Consider the following 25,670-nt stretch of genomic DNA (forward strand, 5'->3'; position numbering starts at 1 on the left):
ATTGCCTCATATGCCAAAAAAGAAATATCACAAGTATCATGTTCTACTTCTATTGCTTCCATATAACGTAGTTTATCATTTTCCTTTAAATACACACCGTACTCAATGTTGTATGCTTAAAAATGACTAGTTGTATTTTAAAATTATTGTTTGCCCATAAACAAATGTAACATACCAAGTGCTCCTCAAACTAAGGCTATTCCTCCACACCACACTTATCTAAAATACCAAAAAAATCTGTCAAAGGTATTGTTTTCTAATTTCATCACTTGCATGCAATGCATATTGTAGGTGTAGTCACATAAATCTGTCCAATTTAATTAAATGAATATTTCCTATTTATTTGATTAAAAATCCATTAGCCATCAGTTAATTAAATTAATATTTAATTAATTCATCTTCAAAACATTCTCCTATTAATTAAATAAATTGTTCAATTTATTTTAATTAATTCATTATACCAAAATCAAATCAATTAAATGAATAAATACTATTTATTTAATTAAATCCCCCTTTTCCTCTTTTAAATAAATTAAATAAAACATTTGTTTAAATTATTATCCCCCCCCCACTTGCATTTTCCTACACACGCAACTTGCACACATTTATTGAAATAAACTAATTTTATTTTAATTAAAATCCTATTTTCCCTCACCCACCAAATCCACTTGCATTCCTAAACCCCCTTCTAGGTTCTTCTAACCCCTTCCTAATTAGCCTAATCCATCCCCTAATTTTTGTCACATTCCTAAGCAACTTGGAGTCACTTCTCAAAGACTTCAAAGTCTTTGAAAAATAATTAATGCTTTGTGTGTTCAACAATTTAACCTCCAAAGTCTTCCAAACCACTTATGGCTTTTACATGACCATTAATGGCTCTTACATAACCATTTATAGTTATTTCAACTTGCACTCATGTGTCTCCTCAAGCATTTATTGCTTTGACCATGTTTATCCCTTTTGCCTTTGCACAAAAGTTTATCCATTGGATAAAAGCTTTATTCTTTGAATAAAAAGTTTATTCATTCAACTAACCTTGACTCTAACCCTTAAGTTAACTCCCAAGTCATGTCAAACATTTAATGCTTATTTCCTCTCCTCTCAACCTATCTCACATTGACACTTGTCATCTTGGGATTGGGTTGAAAGCCCTCACATGGATTTGAAATCATTCAATCCTGACCCTTGTTGAGATTGCTCAATCTCAACCATCCATTGCTCCATTTTCCCTATAAATAGAGCCCATTTCTTCATAATCTAGATTCTGAAAACTTGTATGCATTTAAGCTATAGGTATTTTAAGAGAGCATTTTAGCATAATCAACTAATAGCTTGTCATTTTGGATAAAATAAATTATTTTAGTATCAATAGTATAGTATTAACTTTTTATTCACATTTAGAGCAAATACTTCAATCTCAAACCTCCATAAGCATCCATAGTGCAAAAAGTTGTTGAGAGCTACACTATTTTGGAACTTGGAGAGGAGATGAACAAAGGAGAAAAAACCAAGAGCATGCTAGGAGGCATTTGGAGATGCCTCATCATATTTACCTTCTTAGTTAGATATTCTGTCATGCTTTTGATATCTCTTTTGATATGCTTGTGTAGGAAAATATTTTGTTTGTGATTTCTAACACTAACAGTTTGGCTTTTATTCTTGTTTGTGTTTTGTTATTATTGACTAACCTTCCCTTTTTGCCGAACATCAGTAGGTATCCTTTAAATACAAATAATAGTTTCTATTCCACTCTTTAATACATAGCTATAAATTCACAATGTAACTGATGTTGTGGAAATGGGGACAAGGCAACAACTAAGTTCAATGTTAATAAGTTAGTTTCAACCATAAAACCATAAGAAAGAACTAAAAACTATTCCAAACATATCAAAATAGATTTCAAAAAGCATGAAAGAAGTTTAACAAAACAGAAGAAAGGAGAAGAGCCTCCCTAAGATGCTTCTGTTATGCCTTTTGATGCTTCTTCCTTGTTTCTCCCCTCTCCAAGTCCCAAATGAGTGTAGCTCTCAACTTTTAGCACTAGCCATGGATGCCATATGGAGATTCAAGATGGTTGGATATGATAAACAAATGCTATGCAAGTGTAGATAGTGATGCTATGAGAAAGCTCTATGCTAATACCAGCATAGTAACAATACTCTTATCCTTCCTTCTTTGCTTGAGGAGAAGGGTTCTATTTATAGAAGAAATGCGGAAATGAAGGGTTAAGATTGTGCAATCTCAACAAGGGTTGGGATTGAAAGATATTCAATCCATGTGAGACTTTCAACCCAATCCCATGTTGACAAGTGTCACCATGAGGAGGCTTGAGAGGAGAGATACGAAGCATTAAATGCTTGAGGGGACATGATGGTTACCCTAGGGGGTTGGGTTAGGGTTAGGTTAATGGATATTCCTTTTATCCAAGGGATAAATGAATGTGCAAGAGTTAAATGGTCACCTTAGCCAAATAAATAAATGCTTTGAAGAGACCCATGAGTCAAAATGATGGTTAAGTTAGAGGAAAGTCTCTAACCAAAGGTAAAATGTGAGTTAACCATAAATGGTTATGTAAGAGCCTTTAATGGTTTGGAAGACTTTAGAGGTTAACCATTTGAAGACATAAAACCTTTAATGGTTATTGAAGACTTTGGAGGTTTTTGAGAAGTGACTTCCTTTTTATTTAAGAATGCGATAATGATTAGGATAGGATTAGGCTAAATTGGAAGTGATTAGAAGAATCTAGAAGAGGTTTAGAAATGCAAGTGGATTTTGTAGGAGAATGCAAGAGGGAGGAATTTTGAGATTTTCAATTAAAATAAAATCATTTATTTCAATTAAATGGTGTAATTTGCATTTGGATATATGTTTAAATAAATATTAATTTATATAAATGTGAATGTGAATTTTGAATTTTATTTTCAATTAAAATAAAATCATTTATTTCAATTAAATGTTTAATCGAAATAAATGATTTTATATAAATTAATAAATGATTTTATTAATTTATATAAATGTTTAAATGTGAATGTGAATTTTGAATGATTTTAATAATTAAAATAAAATCATTTATTTCAATTAAATGGTGTAATTTGCATTTGGATATATGTTTAAATAAATATTAATTTATATAAATGTGAGTGTGAATTTTGAATTTTATTTAAATAAATATTAATTTATTTAAATGAAAAAATGGGGGATAAAACATTAAATGCTTGAAGACTTTGAGGGAAACCATTAAAGGCTTAAGAAGACTCTGGAAATACGCCATTAAGTTTGAAGACTTTAAGGGAAACCATTAAAGGCTTGAGAAGACTCTAGAAAGGAAGCCATTAAGTTTGAAGACTTTAAGGGAAGCCATTAAAGGTTTCAAGTGGGTGAAGATAAATAGGATTTTAAATAAGCAACTTGCATTTGTAGAAAAATGCAAGTGGGTGGAGGATAAAGGTGATTTAAATAAATGTTAATGTGAGAGATGAGATTTTAAGGGATTTAAATATTTAAATGTGAGAGAGGATTTAATTAAACAAATATGATTTATTTATTTAATTAATGACATGAATCTGGTTAAGTGAATTAAATCAAATAAATTGAATAATATTTTTAATTAATAGGAGAAGAGGGTTAAGATGAATTAATTTAATTAATTGTTGATCGATGTCTAAATAATTAAATAAATACTAAGTATTTATTTAATTAAGTGGACAACTTTTGGTGTCTATAGTAACTTTTATTGCAGTCATCGATATATACCTCCTCTTTCTGTCAGGTTCACCAATGTAGTATTTAACATTAATACCACAACTCTTGCAAGTACACCTCACACTAAATATAAATTTTGATTGTTTCTATTAACACATTCGCTTCCTTTCTATCAAAAATAGCTGCAACATACGTTTATTATACAATACTACTAAGTTATTTGTTTTATAATTAATACTAACAATACATCTCTCTTTGAACTTTTGCTTGGCTATAATTCAATTTTTTTTTTATTGTTACCTATTATCTTCTATGCCATGTACGTCCTCTCGCCACATTTGTTTCAAATAGTGAACCAATTGTAACAAGTATCCTTTACTAATCCTGCTCAGTTTCCCATTCTTTGCATCTATTCTCAAAATATGTTATTCTCTATTTGGCATCTTGCACGTTAAATTCTAATGTATGTTTATGTTCCTTGTTGAATCAATCTCATAGTGATGCATTTAAGAAAACTGGACATAATTCTTGTTTGTGCCATACAACAAGTTGTCACCAAAAAACAAGGTAGTTGTCCTCTCGGTTTTGCTTCCATTCAAAAGGCATCAATTTCATTTCATTTCAATCTTCATACTTTGTGCACTCTTTGCAGGTTATTAAAATTATTTGTTCTAAAGACTTTCTTTTCAATGGAGGGACAATACTCCCTACCAACCTAACTTAATAAACTTTCCAAATCCAGATATATACATTACAAGTATTTTACTCATGTTGCCAGGTGTTCCATTTAGTTTCATCAATTTTTACAATTTGCTCCTTCAATTTTTTTTTTCAAGCCCCTTATTATAAGTATTTCCCATTTTGCATACTTGCTGTAAAATATAATTTCTTTAGCAGTTCAATCAATGTGCCTCCCACCAACAAACAAGGTAACTCTCTGAACAACTATTCCCATTTCAAAAGAATTCACTTCTTTACTTGTATTCTTTTTCCTTCAACAACCTGTCATCTACCTTTGTACAAAAAACTGTCCGATCCAAAAAACGTGTTGTACTCTGTTCATCCACATAACAACACCACAAGTTTTAAATATCAATCATTGCATTGAATACAAAGACATTTTGCTATTTCTAATTTTGTAAGTGTTTAAAAGTACAAAGCTGTGTCACACAAAATAAAGAAAATGGTCATGTCGATTCAACTTTTTAAATTAAATCAACAGAAAGTGAAATATATGTTTTGAATTTTGAATTGATGTAAACTAATAAAATTTATATTCTTATGTCTATTTTATGTTTGTAATTTTAACAAAAAATTTAAAAATTATTTGAATGTAGTGGTTTATAAAGTAAACACCATAATTTAGTTGCTGAAAAAATGTTGAAATTGGAGTTACACAAGTTACCACACTTTATTTAGTAAATTTTACCTTTTTTTCTTGCATTTTTTTTTGTATATTGATAACTTGAAACTTTAGTGCATGGATATATTTTTTACTATTTTTTATAAATATATATTTCTCAATAAATTTAAAAAGTTGCGTGTGCTGAAATATAACTCTTTCCAATTCCCACCTCCTTTTTTCTTAATTATTTATCCAAATTAGAAAATAATTATATCATCTTGACATAGATTCTTTTCTCTACTGCATCATTTTTTTTCAAATTTTTTTAATAAATTTTAGTATTTTTCCTTGTCAAGATAATCAACCTTATGTTTTAGTGCTGATGACCTACTTTCAATAAAACAAATATAAAATATAAAAAAACTAATTAAGATATTAAAAGATATATATTTTTTAAAAATCACTTATCGATCTATAAAAGGGTATTTTTACATTTAAAAAAAAAATTATTTATAAGAGTAGGAGTTGTCGAAACATAAATTTTTTATTTTTTTTGTAATTAGACCAAAAGTAGTATAAAATATACATTTAGTAGACACTTCCAATTTGAAAAGTTGTGGCCCATTTATAACTTAGCTATAATGAATCTATATAGACCATATGTTTGACTAAAATTAATTTTTAGTTAGAAATACCTAAATTCACTTGTGCTGATAAGTTAGCCTGACACGTGACACAATTTTGTGCTTTTACCTATTTAAACTTCCTTTTAATTCTATTCACCAATTTACAGCCTCAACTATAACTTATGTTTTCCTTTATCATTCAAACAATCTGACAACAATATAATTGACAAAACTAAACCAAAAAACATGTCCCCTACATAGTTTCCACAATGTTTCCATCTTCCTTTTTGTAGGTATTTATCATATGTTCTTAGCTTAAATTCAAATACTTGTAACTGTGACCATAATCCCAGCAAAAGAAAAAGTAAGTCTCTGCATCTTTCCTTTCACCTTCAACACATTTCCTTATCACTAAAATTTTCTTTTTGCAACTCAAATTTTTCTTTTAGAATGCTCTATAATTTCAACTTTATGAAGTTTATTGCTTGTTTTTAAATATCTAGCTCTTTTCTAAAGTATTTTGTCATTACCAATACCTACATTGATTCCAAATTCTCTATCTTTTTTTAGGTTACAAAATGTGACGTTCACCACTTACAAAACTCAAAAAACTTCTTTGACATGGATTAGTAAACAAAGTATGGCCGACCGAAGTTTCTCTTATACATAAAATGTTACTTCTAATGACTATTAGAAATATTTTTGATTATATACAATTGCTTTATTTTTTAACATCTTAGCTCCAATTCATCTTTTTTATTGTACTCACCAAACTAACTCCCTTGGAAAAATGTAATATATTTTCCCAAATTTCATTTGTGTCTATTACATGTAACAAAGCAAGTACTTTTAGACATTTTCCCATTTTATTGTCTTTTTGATATAATAATACACAACTTGGAGATTACCAGCCTATCGACGATCCATTGCACGCAAAAAAAAAGTGCAACTGCTACTTACTTCTATCTGCATGTCCTTTGGAGGCATTGGAGACTTTCCAAAATCTAAAGGTGTAAGAGAAAAGGAGCTCATAATTTTTTTTTTTAAATCGTCTTTCTTTCACATTTCAGGCATAAACAACAAGTAAAGGAGCTTATACCATCATTAGGCCTTCATGTCAAACAATCAATTTAATTGCACGTGCAGTTCTCAAAATGTGTGCCCTATAAACAAGCTCTATGGTATAGCATTTAGATCAATCTAAAAATAAAAATATGTAGATGGTGATACTTTTCTCTACACAATAGATCTTGTAGCTTATTAATAGGCCCTCACGTCTAAAAATGAATCTAGGTAACGATTTTTAATAAAAAACTTTTTTTTCGATTCATAATGGATATATTTGTATTATTAATATAAAATATGAAAGGCACAATAAAGAATATGGATTGTCTGCTTGCAACATCTATCAAACCCCTAAAAACCACCCGGCCTGCATTGCAACTACCAACCCTTGAACATACTTTACAAAATTCACATTACTAATCTAAAGCCATCCCCTATACACCCGCTTTGATCATCTTTATCTTATTAGTATACAAAAATTACGTATTATATTTATTGTCAGTTTAGGGTAAAAGATTAGACAAAATCTCACAACTTTAAATTTCATTTTTTCTTCTTTGGTTTGAGGGGACCATTCACCCAATAGTCTTTCAAACTAAAATTTAGACGTTTCTTGCCTTCCTCACTGCCACAACCTCGACCGCATTCGCTCCATATCCTTCTCTTGCAGGGAGTCCTTCAATGAATCCCACCCAATCTAGGCCTCTACTTGCCGTTCATCCTTGTCACTTGATGCACTCCATCAGATGAATGGGTGTAGCGATGGTTCGAGCCCTCTAATTGGAAACCAATCTCCATTACGAGCCATAATTCTCTCTCCTGGCTATGCCATTTCCAAGAAGGCATTCATTCCATATGTCCACTCGTCCTTCACACACTCTTGTATGAACCAATGCACCTCTTCCTTATTCCCCAACTCAAAACCCCAAGCCAAAATCATTGACACAATGTCAATATTAGTGCAGTATCGATGCTCCATCTTCATGAATTCCTCCCCGAGCAGAATGTCAAGAATTTGCAAGAACATGAGGTCTTTGATTTTGAAGGCACTCCTCACCATCTTCTTCAAAATTTTTCCCAAGAAAGCCAATTGTTGTTTTGGTGTAATCAAAGTGAAGTTGGCCTCTACACTCTGCAAAACTACTCCACCTGTTTCTCTCTCTTGATGCACTTCTCAAAATTTTACTTGGTGATGGGAATACAATGACATATGAGGTATTAATAACAACCTCCTTCGAGCATTTCACATTAACAACCCTTTACTTCCCATTATGAATTCTGCAAATGGCCTCGTGTGAACAATCTCAAGACTCGAGTTGGATATCTTAGACCTTTGTAATCCTCCCACTTTTCATCTACTCGACCTTCAATAAATGAGACTACCAACTTGGACACCACCATGTTCCCACCCCTCAACGCGTGAGAAATTTTGAAATCCCTAAAAGAAAATAAATATTTTCTAATAATCTTAATACATTTGTTCAATTTAATAACCAACTTTTTAAATAAAACTTATTGAGATAATATTTCATGGGTAATGTACTAGGTTTAATGAATAAAATAGAGATCAATCTGATTCATGATAATGATGTTAAATTTAGAACTCCATAAAATTAAAATTGACGCTTTTCTACTTTTTATATATAAATAATTTTAGTGATCTAGATATCTTAAATCAATTTTAATTTTTAAATTATAAATATTTTATCAATATTAAACTAAAAACCATGTTATATTATTTTATCAATATTAAACCAACTATGTTAATTTAAAAAGCATAAGAATGACATGGATAAAGATATCCTTCCAAAAGAATAGAATTTTCTTTAAAATATTGAATAATATTTGCCTTCTTTTTAACTATAATTAAGTTTAGTCATCTATTTATCTAAATTGAATTTTTAGTTTTTAAATTGTAAATATTTTATCATTATTTAAAAATTATGTTATATTAAAAAAGCATAAGAATCATATGGATAAAGATATCCTTCCAAAAAATAGATTTTTCTTTAAAATATTAATAAAATTTAATAAGTTTGGATTTTATGCACATCCACTTTGTGTTGCAAGTGTAGGATGCCAAAGTAAGTTTCTAAATTCATATTTAAAACATATTGATGACAATTTTTTAAAAATATTTTTTATTAAAAAAACATATTTATATCTATCTTTAATGTTGTTCTAGTTTAGCATGTCCTTTGGAGGCATTGAAAACTTTCCAAAATTTGAAAGTGTAAGGGCAAAGGAGGTTGTAAGTTTAATTGTTTTTATTTAGTCTTCTTTCTTTGCATTTTAGGCATGAGCAACAAACAAAAGAGCTTACACCATTGCTAGGCCTTCATTTCAGACAATCAATTTAATTGCTTGTGCAGTTCTTAGAATGTGAGCCGTGTAAACAAGCTTTATGGTGTAGCATTCATATCAATAAAAAATTAGAATGTGTAGATGGTGATACTCTGCTCTATATACATCTGGAAAATTAATCTAGGTATCAATTTTTAATACCCAACGTTTTAGATCAGACTCAATGATTTAATCCATGATTAGGATGATAAAACTAATTAAGTTATTGAGAGTGATAATTGTTCTTATGTTCAAACCACCATGTTATAATCAACGTCCTTCAATTTTTTAATGGTAAATAATTGTGATATTTAATTGAATGGAATATCGGTATGAGACGCTAAACAAGAGAAGGAAGTGCTTGACATCGTGCATAGTAGAAAAGAAAAGTGGCCAAGTCCATAATGAGTAATAATACATAAATTTTAAAATATAAATATGCTAGTGTTTAGATTAGAGAAATCGATTTTACCCACTTATATCTTAGAACAAATGTTTTCAACCAATCAAAACAAAACCTCCTCCCTTTCATTATCATTTAATTTTTTTTTTTTTTTTTTAATATTTAATTTATTTAACAATCTATCATTCTAGATGAAACTTAGATTAAAAAGATAATAATAATAATAATAAATACACAACCCAACCGTCAGAAAACTTTTAAGTAGTGGCTACCGTCAAATTCCTTGTAACAGGTAAAACACGTTATGGGGGTTGCACTAGGTATAAAAAGTTAGATTATAAGATGCTGAAATAGACCGAAGGTACATAAATGTACCTAAGGTTCAGAGTTGATCGTAAAAGGCTTAGATCTGCCAGAGTTGGTATTACCGTCACATGACGGCAAATTGTAGTAATTAGCGGGAGGTTCAATCCCGTCAAATAATGCGGGCCCCACGAAGAGGCGCATTGATTTTACAGCGGCACCACCGCCGAGTTTACCTCCTCTGTCATGCACGTCATAATTGACAGAATAACCAAAATAAAAATAAAACCACTAATTTTCAAACTTTTTTGTCAGCTCCAAATATAAAATAAAAAGATTTTCTCGTTTCCCTCGCTTTTAACCCGACCGGGCTTTGCTTTAAATTCAGCAGCTGTCGCGGAATCTGACGGCCCACGTGATCCGTACGATTAAGCAGAGCCGTCCGATGTGTCCAAGTGGAGGAGGGTTTAGTGACTGTGTTTATGTAGTGTCATCATGGTTGCGTCTGCAGCAGGCAGATGTAGTGTATTCAAGGAACCTGCAGAATAATTGTTTCGCGTTGGAACCTAGCAAATCGAAATTAATGTTTCTGTAGAAGATGGTTGCGGCAATTCAATTTTGCTTGAAATGGATTCAGCAGTCTCGGCTTCTTTAAATGATTCCTGAAATTTCTGAATCCGTTATGGATAGCAACGTGGATCGCTAGATCTGCGAGGCTTAGGGTTTGGTTACGTTAAGGGCTTTGTTTCTTTAAGAGTTGCCAATGGCGTGGCTGGATCATGGTCTTTGTCTGCTTATTTTCGGCAATTCACAGAATTTGGGCGATCTCTGCAAGTTGCGCGGAAAAGTCGTTCGGTTTTTTTGAAGTCAATAATTTGGTTGTCAACGCCTTTGCGTTCGATAGGTCTGAGGTTCGAATCATAGGTCCTCTGATGGTTTTGCCCCTATGCCGAAAACCTATCGTTTATTTACGGCAATTTCGTCGAGTGCTGTTTGCATTCGTAATGATTCTGCTTGTGCACGGCTCGAAGCCCGTATAATGTGTAGTTTATTGCAATTTTGTCGGCAATACTTATGAATTCTTCTTTAATGTCTTTCAAAAGCTGCACAGAAACTCGGAAGCCTGTGATCAACGAATTTCCCGTCAATGCCTCCAAATTCTACGGTCACGTGGCGTCATTTCTGTGCAGTGAGTCATTTCTTGGTTGCTGACGTAAAGGTAGTCCTGTAATTTACCGCAATGCATTGTGGTTAAGCTTCTCGTGGTTAAAATCTCTCGGCCCAATCCAAAAGTGATGGAAATTTGACGCATTCATGTTCCAAATGAATCCTTTGTGTTGCATTGCTCCTGTGTCCCTTGAACGGGACAAAACCACTCAGTCAGTTAACGGAACAAAATTTTCCAAAATCCCCGCGCCAGTGGATGCTACTGGATCCAGCAAGCCGCAGAAACATTCTTCGAGCACGTCACTTAACAGAAATACATCACTTCCCACTGATCCAGCCCCTACTAATAACGCGAGTCGAGCTGAGGGGATCTCTGTTACTGAGCAGAACGGAGGAAGGTCGCCTTCTGTGCGACCTAAGGCTACAGAAGGCGCTTGCAAAGCATGTAACGAGGCTAACAATGTGACCACTGGCATAGCGGGGATCGTGTACAAATGGGTGAATTATGGCAAAGGATGGAAGTCTCGTTGGTTTGTTCTGAAGGATGGTGTTCTGTCCTATTACAAAATACATGGCCGGGATAAGATTGCTCTCAGTCAAGAAACCGAGAAAGGCCTTCGCCTTATTGGAGAGGAGTCTTTAAAGATCGTGAGGAAGCCCAAGCATGCTCGTGCTCGTTCAAAGCAGAGAAAGCCGTTTGGCGAGGTTCATCTCAAGGTAATTTCAGGACGTAAGCTTTCGGCTTTGAAATTCGTAGAGGTTTGTGAACGTTATAATCGCTGTTAAATTTTGTTTTTCGTTTTTTTTGGAACTTGCTATATTGGAAAATGCAGAGTGAAATAAGGGATATGAGGGAATTGGTCAAATAGAAAATGAACCGCATGATAAAAACTCACAGAACAGCGGAAACTGAGTTGAATACAATAAATTGTGAGTTTCAAAGTGACTTGAACTCAGTAATTTGTGAATGTCAGATACATCGATTTATGAGTGGACCCCAAATAATTTAATTTCATTTCTAACTCACAACAGTTGTCTTTTTCTATTAATAGTTTCCAGTATGACCCAAATAATTTAGTTAAATCAGCCTTGGGGATTGATGATGAAGCCGTTACTTTATCGTCTGCAAATGGGAAAAATGCTAGTTCACGACAAAGAGAAACGTAAAACGCTCTAGACAGAGACGGTAAACAGCCTGCTGATGGCTTCTAATATAGGTCAGTTCTAGACTAACATTACATTACATGGAGCGCGGATCTAGTTTTACGCTATCCTTTTTGGGTATTCTTGTTTTTTGTAATTTTAGATTCAGTTTGCCTTCTCACCATCGTGAAAAATAAAATCCAGAAGTGTGGCTGAAATTATTAAGTTGTTCTACATTTTTTTCATATACTCTTATGTCAAGAAGAGTTAGGATTGTAAACAGTGGAGCGCAGTCAGTAGATTGCCTGTTTCCTTTCCCTACCATTTTGTTTTCTAAAATAGGTTTGTGTAAGAAGTCAATTTTAGACATTTTCTATTGCAGCAGGAATTTTACTACACGTTTTTGACAAGAATCTATTTTTGTCCCTGCTCAGGGTCTGGAGTACTAGAGAATTCTTCATTTTTTAAAATAATGATGCAATGAGATACATGTTATGTATAGATTGTTCTTCTCTCTTACAACATGATCGGCAGCCACTCAGTTTATTGATTAGGTTCATCACATTGTCATGAATAACTTTCTAGTGCTTTGCACATAGTCAGGTTTTTTGCAATCCCAGGGTAAAGCAACAGAAAGTCTCCTTCCTGTTATTACATGATTATACAACTATCTGTACTTCAGAATAAATATCTACCGACAAGATATAATTTGAAATAGGTCATTTCATATTTAAATTTTGAAAAGAAAAGAAAGAAAAGAATAAAATGACAAAACAAAAAAATAACATAAAAAAAATAAATTTAGTCAACATGCTATGTTGTTGTTGAGATCCTGTGCCTGGGAAACCATGACTACTAGGAGAGCCAATGAGCCAATTTGTGCGTCTGAAATTGAGGTTGAAAAAAAGAGTCTGAAGGTGAAGGTTGAGATAAAGGAATTGCCCCAACGATAGTCAAGCAGGCTATGTCTATATGTTGGGTCATTTTTCTTTTTAAAGGACCCACACACCATAATCTGAATAATGAATAAGAGCTTGAGAAAAGCTTTGAGTTTTTCTGAAGAGACAATAAAACCTGGCGCAGATCTCACTTGGCACCTAATTACAGAGTGCTTCTCTGATTCAGGTTCATTGTTGCAAATTGTACAAATTCACCGGTGTCTGGAAATATAATGCTCTGATTTCTTGAGAAGCTAGTAGTAACCTTTTTAATTATTCAATTACGGTTAAGTATATTCATTTAAGCTAAATAATCTTGACATCCTCATTGCATGTTAGAAAGATAAAATTAATAATCCTGATCTCAGTGAAACCTCCTAAAAATGAATAGGTTGTGCATCTTACCAAGTCGTTGACATTCTTGATGAGGAGCCGCATGGCCCTTTTAAACATGTATGGACTTTTGATTCACATAAGAAATACAAGCGACTCTGTCAGCATACACCAGTGTTAACAACTCATCATGTAGTTGCATGGACAACTATATCATCAGATATTTTAATTTTATTGCCATTATCTTCAATGCCAGTTGGTAAATATTACCGTTATTTTAATTGAGGTTGTCTTCAACAATTAAGTATGCCTATATACTTAGCAGTTAGCGGTGTCTAATATTATATTGTAAGTTTCGACAAAAAAGTTATCCAGATAAGCAACATGCAGGTGAAGTAAAGTCACAATATTGCAATGTCAATTTGTAGGTACTATCTATAATATATCTTATGTTTATCCATTGAAATGATTAGTCATTTTTTTACTCCAAAATTGTACCATGTTTATTTATTTACAATGCATATTGTGTGTAGTAATTATCTCAGTTCTTTCTCAATGGAACTTTGATCGTACCAAACTTTAATTTGATTTTAATTTGTACCATTCTGCTTTTTTAAGCTTTGACTGTCGTTGCTACTTGCCAAGAAGTTTTTGCCTTTGAGTTGTTTTTGTAATTTTGTAATTAAAGGCTTAAGAATTTGATGACAAGAGTTTGACAACACATTTATGTAGACTATCATCACGTCCAGTGAGAGGAGCTATAGTTCACTACCCTTACCCCAAGAGTCATGAGGATAGCAGATGAGGATCATGTAGACCAGGAATTAGAGTACCTAAAGAAAGTATATTTTTTTGAATGTTTATCAGAGTAAATAGATCAATAAGGCATTTGTAAAAGAAAGAGAAAGATGGGATAAATAATTTTGGGGGGAGGATGAGGTTCATGGAATGGTTTTCACAGCATACTAGGAAGAGGGCTTTCTCATAGGCTGGCAAAATTTCAAAGGAAGTATGAAGACTGGTTTTTGCATTTCTTTTAAAAACAGGCAACCGGAAACTCATTCTTAGTGGTTTTACTTTTAATAGCTTCTGAAGTGGTGCTTGGTCAGGTGACTCTCTCTAGCAAAAAATTAAGAATGCTCTGCCAAAGCTGAAGATTCACCATATTCAACCTAATACCTGCTTTGTGCTCCCATAATCCGGTTTGGACTGATCTCCCTGTCTCTCCTATATATGGTTATCCGCATGAGCGATGAATCAGATTACCCGCTATTTTGCTTAAGATCAGTTGGATCCTTAGTTGAATTTACCAGAGCCTCAAGAGTTTTTTTGGGAAGAAATGTTGTCCTGAGTCTAACTTTCCTTAGAATCCTAGCAGTTTTACTTGATATCCCTTAAATCTAGGGAATTCATCATCCTTTTTTTTTAAAACAAAATTCAATTTGGGCAATATGTGGTCAATTTAAATCTGTGGATGCCAAATGATGCCCACAAGTCACAAGGTGTATATCTGTTTCAAATTATATGTTGCTCAACAGTTGCAGGTAAACTTTGGACTTCTATCTTCCAAATTAGTTTTTTCTATGGTCACGGTGTTTGATTTTTTGGCATATGGCGCTGAACTCCAGAAATAGTCAATTGTTGCTATCTACTGTTTTTTTCACTTAGTGCTTTATATTTTACACAAGTTAGTTCCACTGTCTATAATGTTGAATTTTTTCCTTTTATGCAGATGCACCTTTACTTAAAGAATAAAAGTTGCAAATAATTTTTTTCTAATTTGCCTCAGGAACAAGCCAAGGTGACAAAATAACAATAATGGAATTTCTTTATGTTTTTGTTAAAGTCTTAAGTTTAAATGTATAGAAATGTTTAGCTTTTCCATGAGGATTATGTGTCTGCTAACAAACGACTACAGAAGAAATTGGTTTTATACTGAGGAAGCATAATTTATTACATAACTAATCATCCAGGCCTGAAAGGTCAGATATATTGTCGACACTGACAATTAGTTCACTGTAATAAATGATAATTTTCTCTCTGATGGTTGCTTTTTCTTGACTGAAATAAATGACATTTTTTGTCTCTGATTGGTGTTGTACTCATCTCAAATAGACTGTCAGGCATGTCACCTGCAAATGTTTTTGTTGTTGGACTTGGGGGCCTGTATGCTGGCGTGTGGGGTGCATAATGTTGATGTGGCATCTGTAACAGCTTCCTGATATTGTGGGTCTTATCATTGTCTTGTAGGATATATTTATTGATTGAAGAGTATCTGTAAGCCCTCTTCTTATTGGGGCTATATAATTTGCCAGTGTTGATGGAATGAGATACTTGAGGGCCTGTGAATTCTGGTGTTATTGGGGTTCTGCAAACTGTTTTGTAGATATGTATTGATATGAGAAATTGAAGTGCTTAAAGTAAATTATCCTGTTATTAGGGGGTTGTAGATTGCCATATGAATATGAGATGGATGATTTCTGTAAATTGTGCCGTTGTTGAGGTTTGCAAATCTTCATGTAATTGATTAGTTGATTAATATTAATATGAATAAATTTTATTGATTTGGTATGTGATTTTGTTTTGGGTTACATGACAAAGATGAATCTGTCGTAGATTCAAATTAATGATGTCCTATTTCTGGTGAATGTCAAGGAATTGGTATCTTAGATCTGGTTTGGTGATGCTCTTCCCCCTGTCCTAGTCCTGTTGTTGGTCTTGCCTTGTATTTTAGTGTTGTATGCAGGCATAAAGGCAGGATGATTCACAACACTTACAATTCTCCTCATAAAATATCAGAGTATCTTCTAAACATAGTTGTTTCACAAGGCAAGGGGCTACATCTGAAGATTCATCATCATTATTAGAACTAATGAACTGTTTTATCATCATAAAAATTGGGTATTTCTGTGTACTCACAAATATATTTTGGGAGGATCCAATTAGAATGGAGGGTCGGGGGATGTATAGATGGTTAGGATTTCCAGTTCATGCTTCTGGAGAATCTGCACTTTCTAGAGGGCATTTTGTGTGACATTCCATAGCTGAGAACTCTGGGCAGGGCAGGATGGGGTGGGCCGAATCTCAAAATAAACTTGCTGGGCATCTATGTTGGGAACACAAGATTTGTATTTCGTTAAGTAAATTCTATCACTCATTCAAAGATGTAGTTTTTATTTGCTTCCAAAAAGCTCTTTGGTCCAAAATTATAAGATTCTGTGTCAGTGCTGAAATTTTAGGAATGCTTGCAGATAATGCACACGTTGTAGTATCTTTTGAATCATCATGCCTTGTATAAAACTATACTTATGTAATTGCATAATTAGATTTTCATGGACTTAACAGTCCTTCACAAGCTTCTTCTAATCTGGCAGAACAGCATTTTTTACAGCCACAGGTAAGGGAGAGCAAATGACATTTTATAAGGTCCAGACCTAACTGATTCTCCTTCTAACGTATATCTGGTGGGCTGGGAACAATGCCATTTTGCAAGAATTGTCATCTTCTGGAATATTTAACAGCATTCCTACATCCTCCATAATATTATAAAATCTTTTTAGGCTAATCTTCAAGTGACAATGGAACACATGATTGACATTTCCAAAATCAAAAGAGGCCAGCTTATATTTATTAAAGTCAAATTAAATGTCCATACTTAACTGATTCTCCTTCTGACGTATCTGGTGGGCTGGGAACAATGCCATTTTGCAAGAGTTATTATCTTTTGGAATAAGCATTCCTACATCCTCCATAATATTATAATTTTTTTTTATGCTAATCTTCAAGTGACAATGGAACACATGACTGACATTTCCAAAATCAAAAGAGGCCAGCTTATATTTATTAAAGTCAAATTAAATGTCCAGACTCCACTGATTCTCCTTCTGATGTATCTGGTGGTCTGGGAACAATGTCATTTTGCAAGAGTTAATATCTTTTGGAATATTTAACAGCATTCCTACATCCTCCATAATATTATAAAATCTTTTTATGCTAATCTTCAAGTGACAATGGAACAGATGACTGACATTTCCAAAATCAAAAGAGAACTGCATATAGTTATTATAAGTCAAATTAAGTGTCCAGACTCCAGACTTCACTGATTCTCCTTCTGATGGATCTGGTGGGCTGGGAACAATGCCAATTTGCAAGAGTTGTCATCTTCTAGAATATTTTACAGCATTCCTACATCCTGGAATATTTTACAGGATTACTATATCCTCCATGATATATTATAAAATCATTTTAGGCTAAAAAGTGACAATGGAACACATGACTTGCGTTTCCAAAATCAAAAGAGACCAGCTTATAGTTATTGAAAGTTAAATTCTTCTGATTCTCAGCAGGTTTTGCTTCAAGAAGGTAGAATGCAAGCATCACCTTTTCTAAACGTCATTATCCTCTCTTCATTGACATTGTTTTTAAAAGCAATTTAGCGCTCAGGAGATTAATTATTGCAGGTGTCAATATTGATATTCTTATTGTTGACTTCTAGACTAGATTCAATTGTAAGCTAACAACACAGGATCAAATCAAAACATTTGGCAATTTGATTTAAGTTGACATTAGGTTTGAGACTTGAGAGTCAAAAATCAACAATCATTGTCACTTCTAATCTTGTGATTGATGCCATCAGGGTGGAGTATGTTATTCTGAATTACTAGCTAATTGAAATTTCCCAAGAATATAGAAAAAGATAGACTTGGTTGCCTCTGGAGCATTAATTGCTACTATTGTGTTCCCTAGTTAAAACAGCCGCTGAAGTACCTTTTCTCAAGATCTCTACCAAATTTATCTTAGCTTGAGAGAAGCATTCCTTACAGTGTACTTTGAAATGGTTAAAATATTACTATTTGTGATATGATGTTGCTCTTTTCTCTTTCTCAGAAATGCTCAGCAACATCTTGATCAGGATCAAGGAGAACCAGAACCAGCTTGAGTCATCACATTGGCTACTGAGAATAGATTCAAAAGCTTCCAAAAAAATTTGACAGGTTGAAATAATTGTCAAGCTGATTTATTCTCATTACAAAGCCAAGAAGTGATGGAGGTGATGACAACATAACGATGATGGAAAATATTCTGTATGTATTTTGTCTGCCAGATCCTTGGGCACCACATATTAAATTTAGTGGAAGGTGGAAGCACCTCCTTAGGTGTTGTGCCTATAATTTATCATTTTGGTTCAGGCTTCAGTTCGTGTTTCATTGTGTAAGGCCATCTGGTGTTGTCTTTATAGGAGTATGATGATTGCTTTATGAATTTGCTTTACCTTGATCTGTATATACAGCCATAGTCTGAATGCCACCTATATTAGTTATGACATCAGGCTTCTGTGAAGTCATGGTCAGTGTGATTTATTGTCTGCTACTATAGTATTTTTTATACCAGAACTAATCTCACTTGGGCAAAATCTGGCCAGAATGGTATGGTAAGCCTTTGCAGCCTTATGTCATGTGCGGCTTTTAACCATGTACAACAATTTTTCAATTGAATCAAAGACCCACACCTCTATAAAACATCAAGAACAACAAAGATGCTGCCAGATGGGAGTTTTTTTTGAATAGAATAATGAGCTAGATGTTAGTTTTGGATCAGACTGATAGCAATAACCAGAAATAACACAATGGACACACAGAACACAAAAGTACCCTGGGAAAACCTCCCTCTTGGAGGTGAAAAACCCAGCAATTAATTTCAATTTATATTATTAGATAATCAATATGTGGCTTTACAATTTTTCTTCAACACTTGAAGCAATATGAACAGCAGCATATACACAGCAGTATGATGAATCCGAACTAGCGCATACACAGCAGTATGATAGACTTATCTGCAATATACTTGACTGAAGATGAATTGCTATCAATGAAGACTATTCGCTGTTGATCATAGGACCATTTGCTGATCAAAGAGTCAATTCGCTGACCATGAATGAGAATCGCTGCTCCAGAATTAGTTCGCTGTTCTTGGAGATGAATTCTCTGTCTTGGGGATATGCTCGCTGATCTTTATAATGCAATTTGCTGTCCGTGGAGTTATATTTGCTGACTGGATATTTTGCTGCTGATTAAGGATGTAATTCGCTGTCTTCAATTGTGTATAATGATGTATGAATGAACCTTGTATAGATATGCGATCTTAGCTTCCTAATTCATCCTAGGTCGGCTCACAAGGATAATCAATTAATAATAATATGATGACCTAAGCTTGGCGCCCAATATAGGGTCAGCCCCATTGCATTTACAAGTTAAAAGGTTCAATATAGGGTTAGCCCTATCCACAAGTTACATCGCCCATTATAGGGCCAAACCAAATTACAAGTTATATTTAATTTTGCACATTTAATGTGACTAAGGCCAATAGGTCAACTAGTCACCCACAAGTGCTAGGTCGGCCCTAGAAGGAATCCGACCTAGCTACAAACATCAACACTAGAAACTTAACAAAAAACACCATTTTGATCCTTAACATTTGCATAAGAAAGATATTATAGGTTTCTTTTAGAACATGTATGCTAGTCCAATGCACTCAATCTCAATCAAGTGTTTATTGAAGTTATTGTTGGCACTCTAACTGACAAGCTATTGAACTTGGGTTGAATGTCAACCCAAAACTTCAGCATAAATAATTTGAATCCCAATAGAAATATCATAATTTGATTTGCTGTGGAAAATATTTCCTACTTATCAATTGATGAGCTAAAGGGGCTCTATAATGAATGGTTCATAAGGCACAACACTTGCTGAAGGTTTTGCAAATGGGGTTGCAAGCTAAGTGGGTTTAACCTTGGAGGAAACTTTGTGGTTAAGTGTGCTTGAGTTGGAGTAGTACTGGGATTGGTGGCCTATCGGGAAGGCCAATGCTTCACCTCTGAGCATCACCTAGATGCAATGAGTGCTAAGTGGACCATTCATTCTCATGAGAGATGGGTTCTTGTGAACCACTACTCATGAAACATGGGTCAATGAGTTTGACTTGAAAACTACTCAGTTGAATCTTGATATAAATATCATAATTTGATTTGCTGTGGAAAATATTTCCTACTTATCAATAAATAACACCATTAATCCAGCATATATTGTGGATAGTTTTTTTTTTTATAAATTTTTAAACTATATTCTTTTGATCTAATGTCCTCCTACATAAACGAAACTAAAGAATATATTTGTATGAAGTGGATGATCTGGCACGAAAGACAAATAAGAACATGTGAATCATTTAATACATTTGCGGTATTTTTAAGGTGCAACATTAAGTGGATTAGTTTTGAAAATGTGGTACATCAGGTTGAAAAGTTTCAATAGCCCTTTAAATCACCCAAGGCAAAGATAGATTTTTATTAATGCTCTGGCATTCATAGTAGCTTAAGATTGATTCGCCTATTTCATTCTCCATTACAGCCTTGTTAGTATATATAACTCATAGGTTTGATGGCGATTTGGGATTCTTGGTAACCAAATTTTATAAGAAATCCATGATTTAATTGTTGTGTTTATTTTGGTTACCTTGATTTTTGGACATGGACAGCAATGCTTTCTTACTTCTAACTCTTCTCATAAACAACTTAGATCCTATCTCTAAAATATTCGGAAAATTCTTCATGTTTATGGGATGACATAGTTGTATTTTTTGTGTAAGTGGTCCCTTTTCACTTGATAAGTAAAATCAATGATAATTTACAATTCACATCTTCATGAGTTTTTAAAATTTTATTTTAAAATAATGTCTATCCATTGTAGAATGAAAGCTCATGGAACAACGTATTCTTCCATACTACCAAGTATTAGGAATACCTTACAAAAGGGATATTTGAGCCAACTTTGAATTAGTTGCCTTTCCATTTTTATTTTTTTAATCTATCTTTATTGTCATTCATTTATGGTTATGGTTGACATTATCATTTTGAGAGATACTAAGTGCGTGCATTGTTTTGGCAGGTGTCTTCTATCAGAGAGAGTAAGTCAGATGACAAAAGGTTCTCAATTTTTACTGGTACAAAGACACTTCATTTACGGACCGAAGCCAGAGAAGACAGAGCTGCATGGATTGAGGCATTGTTAGCTTCAAAAGACCTTTTTCCTCGTGGCTTTACAAAAAGTCTCTTGCTACCAATTGAAGATATTTCTGTTTCCACAGAGAAGCTCAGACACCGCTTGTTGCAGGAAAGGTTGAATGAACAAACAATTGAAGAGTGTGAACAGATTATGATCTCTGAATTTTCTGAGTTGCAAAACCAGCTGAAGATTCTCCAACAGAAACAACTTCATCTGATTGACATGCTGAGGCAATTAGAGGTAAAGGAATGTGCATATAATGAAATTTTAGTTTTTCATCTAACTAACTTGATTGAATTAAAGGACTAAATTATTGACGATTTTGTGAGAATAATCTTGGCAATGTAAACAAGAGTAGCAAAACTTTATCCAAATTTCATATTGTGTATGTATGCATAAAATAACCTGTCTTGTATACAACCTTTTATCTTTTGACAATTATAGGAAGAAGAAACACATATAAACATATATTAAACAATATACCATAACACATGTATACATGGGAAGAAGAAAATCTGCACTATTATTTATTAAACAACACAGTTACTCTACACTTGTAGAGCAGGTCTTCAGTGAAGTGTTACCAACCAGAGATTTGGAGGAATTTTGGCAGCTCAATAATATCGACAAAATTTTACACACAATCTCAATGTCAAGCACTTAATATATAGGAGATACAATGCATGAAACCATCAAATAGTTTTTATAAAATATGAACTAAAAACACCCCAAAAGTGGTGCTCAAATCCCAAATCTCAAGATGAGTCCTCAGGCTAAAAGTAATATATCCCTTCCATTTGTCATAACCTTGTTATAATTCACTCATCAAATTGGGTGTTCCATTATCTCCAATCATAAGCTTTATGATATGTCATAACAGGCATCATAAGTCGGTCAACAAGTGAACTAAAAACAATACATGAAACCATCAAATAGTTATCATAAATTATGAACTAAAAACACCCCAAAAGTGGTGCTCAAAACCTAAATCTCAAGATGAGTCCTCAGGTTAAAAGTAATTATAATTCAGTCATTAAATTGGGTGTTCCATTATCTCCAATCAAAGATGCTTTATGATGTGTCATAACATGCATCATAAGCTGGTCAACAAGTAAACTCTCTTTTATAGCTCTTTTATGTGTTAAATATTTTTTTATGCTTCCTAATATCCTATGCAAATTTTTGAAGGCCGTAACTTTTGATTTGGGAGGTTGATTGGACCCCTTTTTATAAAATTGTATAGCTTGAAGAGGCTTATGCGCCTTGGTTATGTCAAATGTAATGTCCCCTATTAAATTTATATACACAGTGATGTGTGCCTGGTAATAATTCAACATGATAGTAAATCAGAAACAGAAAAATATCATACCCAAAGAGTCTTTTTTTATTAAATCCTACAAAACACTTGAACTTATAAACACTACTTATACAGCAGATAATTAAAGTTATACCATTATTTGTTAAAGTAATGTAGGGTCTATTCATTTTTGTTAAATGATTTGGAAACTAAGGTAAAACCAGGTTTGCCCAGCTGTCCCATTCTGAGTCCAAAAGCGGTCAACAAGCCCTTTTGGACCTGGCAGCAGATTGATCAATCACCAGGGTGGCCTACTCAGTATGGTGTGGGTCTTATCCCCTTGATCCTACCTTGCTTCATAACTTATTTAATCTTATTTTGCCAGGGAGCCAGTGGATGGTAGTTGTGGCTAATCTCTGCCAAACCCAAGCCCAGAAGCGGTCATCTGCCCTCCTGGCGTACTGCTTAAATATGACTCAGTAGGGGGCATACTTGGGTGGACAGCATTCCCCTCTACAAATCCCTTACCTCCCTGGTAGGTTATCCATTTAAGTGTATATTGTGCAATATGTATAGTCCAAATTAATATAATTAACCTGATGGTATTGCATCAGATTCAGAAATCCCATCCTTCTTTTAGATAATTTTATTATTAATATTTCTATGACAGACTACGTAACTAGTATGAACTTGCTGTGTCATTTTGAAGTTTATTCCATTATTCATCCCAATTACATATCTTTGAATTTTAGTCATACTGTATTTTACTTTATATAATAGACCGTAACAGATTAATTAACTGTGTGTACAATATACACATCTGTGAGTTCTAGTCGTACTGTATTTTACTTAATTATATAACAGATTGCAATAGATTAATTAACTGTATGTATAGTGGTTTATGCACTTATTATATTATGTCTGTTATTTTTAATCTCTGATATATCTATTACTCCTTGCGTTATTAAATAACAAATTACCAACATTCTCTGAGGAATGATAATGACATACCTGAATCGTGTCCTCTTGCTGGCGATCACCTTTCTTTTCGTGATCTTTTCTTATTCTCCTTCCTGCTGATACGTTTTCCTTTTTTACCAAAACATGCTCTGTGTGGAATGCCCAGGCGACCGATAAATATTAATTCAAATTATTATTCTGTTTCTGATTTACTATCATCTTGAATTATTAACAGGCACACATCACTATGTATATAAATTTAATAGGGGACATTACATCAAACAACCTAGAATATTTATTTCGGCCAAAAACCAACGTCATATTCTAAAAATTGAGGTTTTTAATTTTATAACCTGAAAACTGCACCTTTTGTAACTTTATCAATATGAGCAAGGTTGAGACACCTTTTTAACATAAATGACATTATCCTCAAAGTCTGAAATTCCACAAATGGCATGCTTAGTCTCAAATGTTGTTATACTCCTATATATAAAAGCTATAGCATTTGCAAAATTAGTCATAACCAACTGTTTTGACTCTAGTAGAATGTTAGAGGAGCACTTTCGTTCTATGCTCCCCCAAGTTTTGGGGATGGGGACAGTGGGATGTGAATCTGATTTGGGGATGCTTTTTGGCAATTGTTTTAGGGGATTAAAGGGGACGCCTATTAAAAAAGACGGGAATTTAAAAAAATATAGAGAAATTTTAAATATTCATATCATAACATCAATAAAGTATTCAAGTATTCATCATTGACATTAACAAATTAACAAAATAACAAAATTTGAATGCTTTCATTGTCAATGCGCATGCATATTATATAAGAATTGTGACAAAATGCCCAAAGGCTTCAAGTTTCAACTATAAAATGACAAAAACATAGAAAATATATGGCTGTCTCTAATCAGGAGATGCAACTGGTAGGTCCGATACAAAATTGGAGTGAGTTTGAGTCACTGCCAATATAAGGGGCTGCCTCATGCAATGGAACCCCAAGAAATCCCTCATGTCTTCTCCTTGTCAATTTGTATAGCATTGTTAGGATCAACATCTCAATATAAGTTAGAGTTGACGATACTTGAGAGTCTGTCGATTTGGTAGCCGTAAAGCACTACGTCACAAGTTTGTTTTTTTGATAGGTGAATTAGGTTTAGTTTTTGTTTACAAGGACCCCCTACCCCTTTTTTTGAAGTTTAAAATGTATTTTTTCTTTTTGAAAATCATGCTAAAATGTGTTGGGCCGTAGGGGACTGCTAGCTGTCCCTTGACATCCCCTGAGCAAATATAAATGTTTCCAAAACATTTCCTTAAAAAGACACGAAAAGGGGACAGCGAAGGGATGTTTCCTATGCATCCCTGCGTCCCCAAAACATCCCCTGTAGGAAATGGGGCTTGGGGTCATGTCCTTGGGGAGTGTTGCTTTTATTTACAGACGTTTTTCAAAATACTTTTGTTTATTAATTGTTATTGCTAGTTGGTCCTACACTTTTGAATCTTCCAAGTTCTGATCGGAATACAAGAAGGCTTAAATTTTTTCAAGGCTCATTACATTTCTGATTTTTCACTTTAATTAATGCGGTCATTGTAAAAAACTAAAACTGACTGGAAGAAACAAGATGTTAAAATACATTGGATTGTAATTTACTTCAAACTACTTAACTAGCTTTTAGTTTTCAATACTGGGATATTCTGAAAGTTCATATGATCATCTTTATCAAGGGAGAAAACCGATTCACAGAAGTTATTGGTCTGTGGCAAATGTTAATTAATCATGAATAACATCATTGTTTAGGTTGGAGCAATCCATGTAGACAATGTTACAGAAATTTAATGCCAACGAAAAAGATGGAAATACTAAATAATGGAAGAAAGTGTTAGAAGACTAGCAAATTGGGATTCACTTTGGAAATAGGATATACTACTAATTCAATTCTTAATTATAGTATCCTAGAAACCTGTCTAGGGAATTTTCAGGACAGCACGTGAGG

General features: G+C 33.5%; 1 protein-coding gene across 2 annotated transcripts in view; it reads left to right on the forward strand.

Moving 5' to 3' along the window:
• The first annotated feature begins 10,145 nt into the window (after positions 1–10,145).
• The window catches only part of LOC131059720 (oxysterol-binding protein-related protein 1C), a 31,465-nt gene continuing 15,940 nt past the window's right edge, over positions 10,146–25,670 (forward strand). Inside the window, exons 1-2 of one of the 2 annotated variants that reach the window (XM_057992742.2) lie at positions 10,146–11,671; positions 21,309–21,665. In XM_057992742.2, coding sequence (XP_057848725.2) covers positions 11,102–11,671; positions 21,309–21,665 — 927 coding nt within the window. In that variant the 5' untranslated portion in view covers positions 10,146–11,101. Of the gene's footprint in view, positions 11,672–12,019; positions 12,172–21,308; positions 21,666–25,670 lie in introns of those variants that run through there. The other variant, XM_057992743.2, reaches the window with a different exon arrangement.

The sequence above is a fragment of the Cryptomeria japonica genome, chromosome 3, assembly GCF_030272615.1.
Source record: "Cryptomeria japonica chromosome 3, Sugi_1.0, whole genome shotgun sequence".
Classification (NCBI taxonomy): Eukaryota; Viridiplantae; Streptophyta; class Pinopsida; order Cupressales; family Cupressaceae; genus Cryptomeria; species Cryptomeria japonica.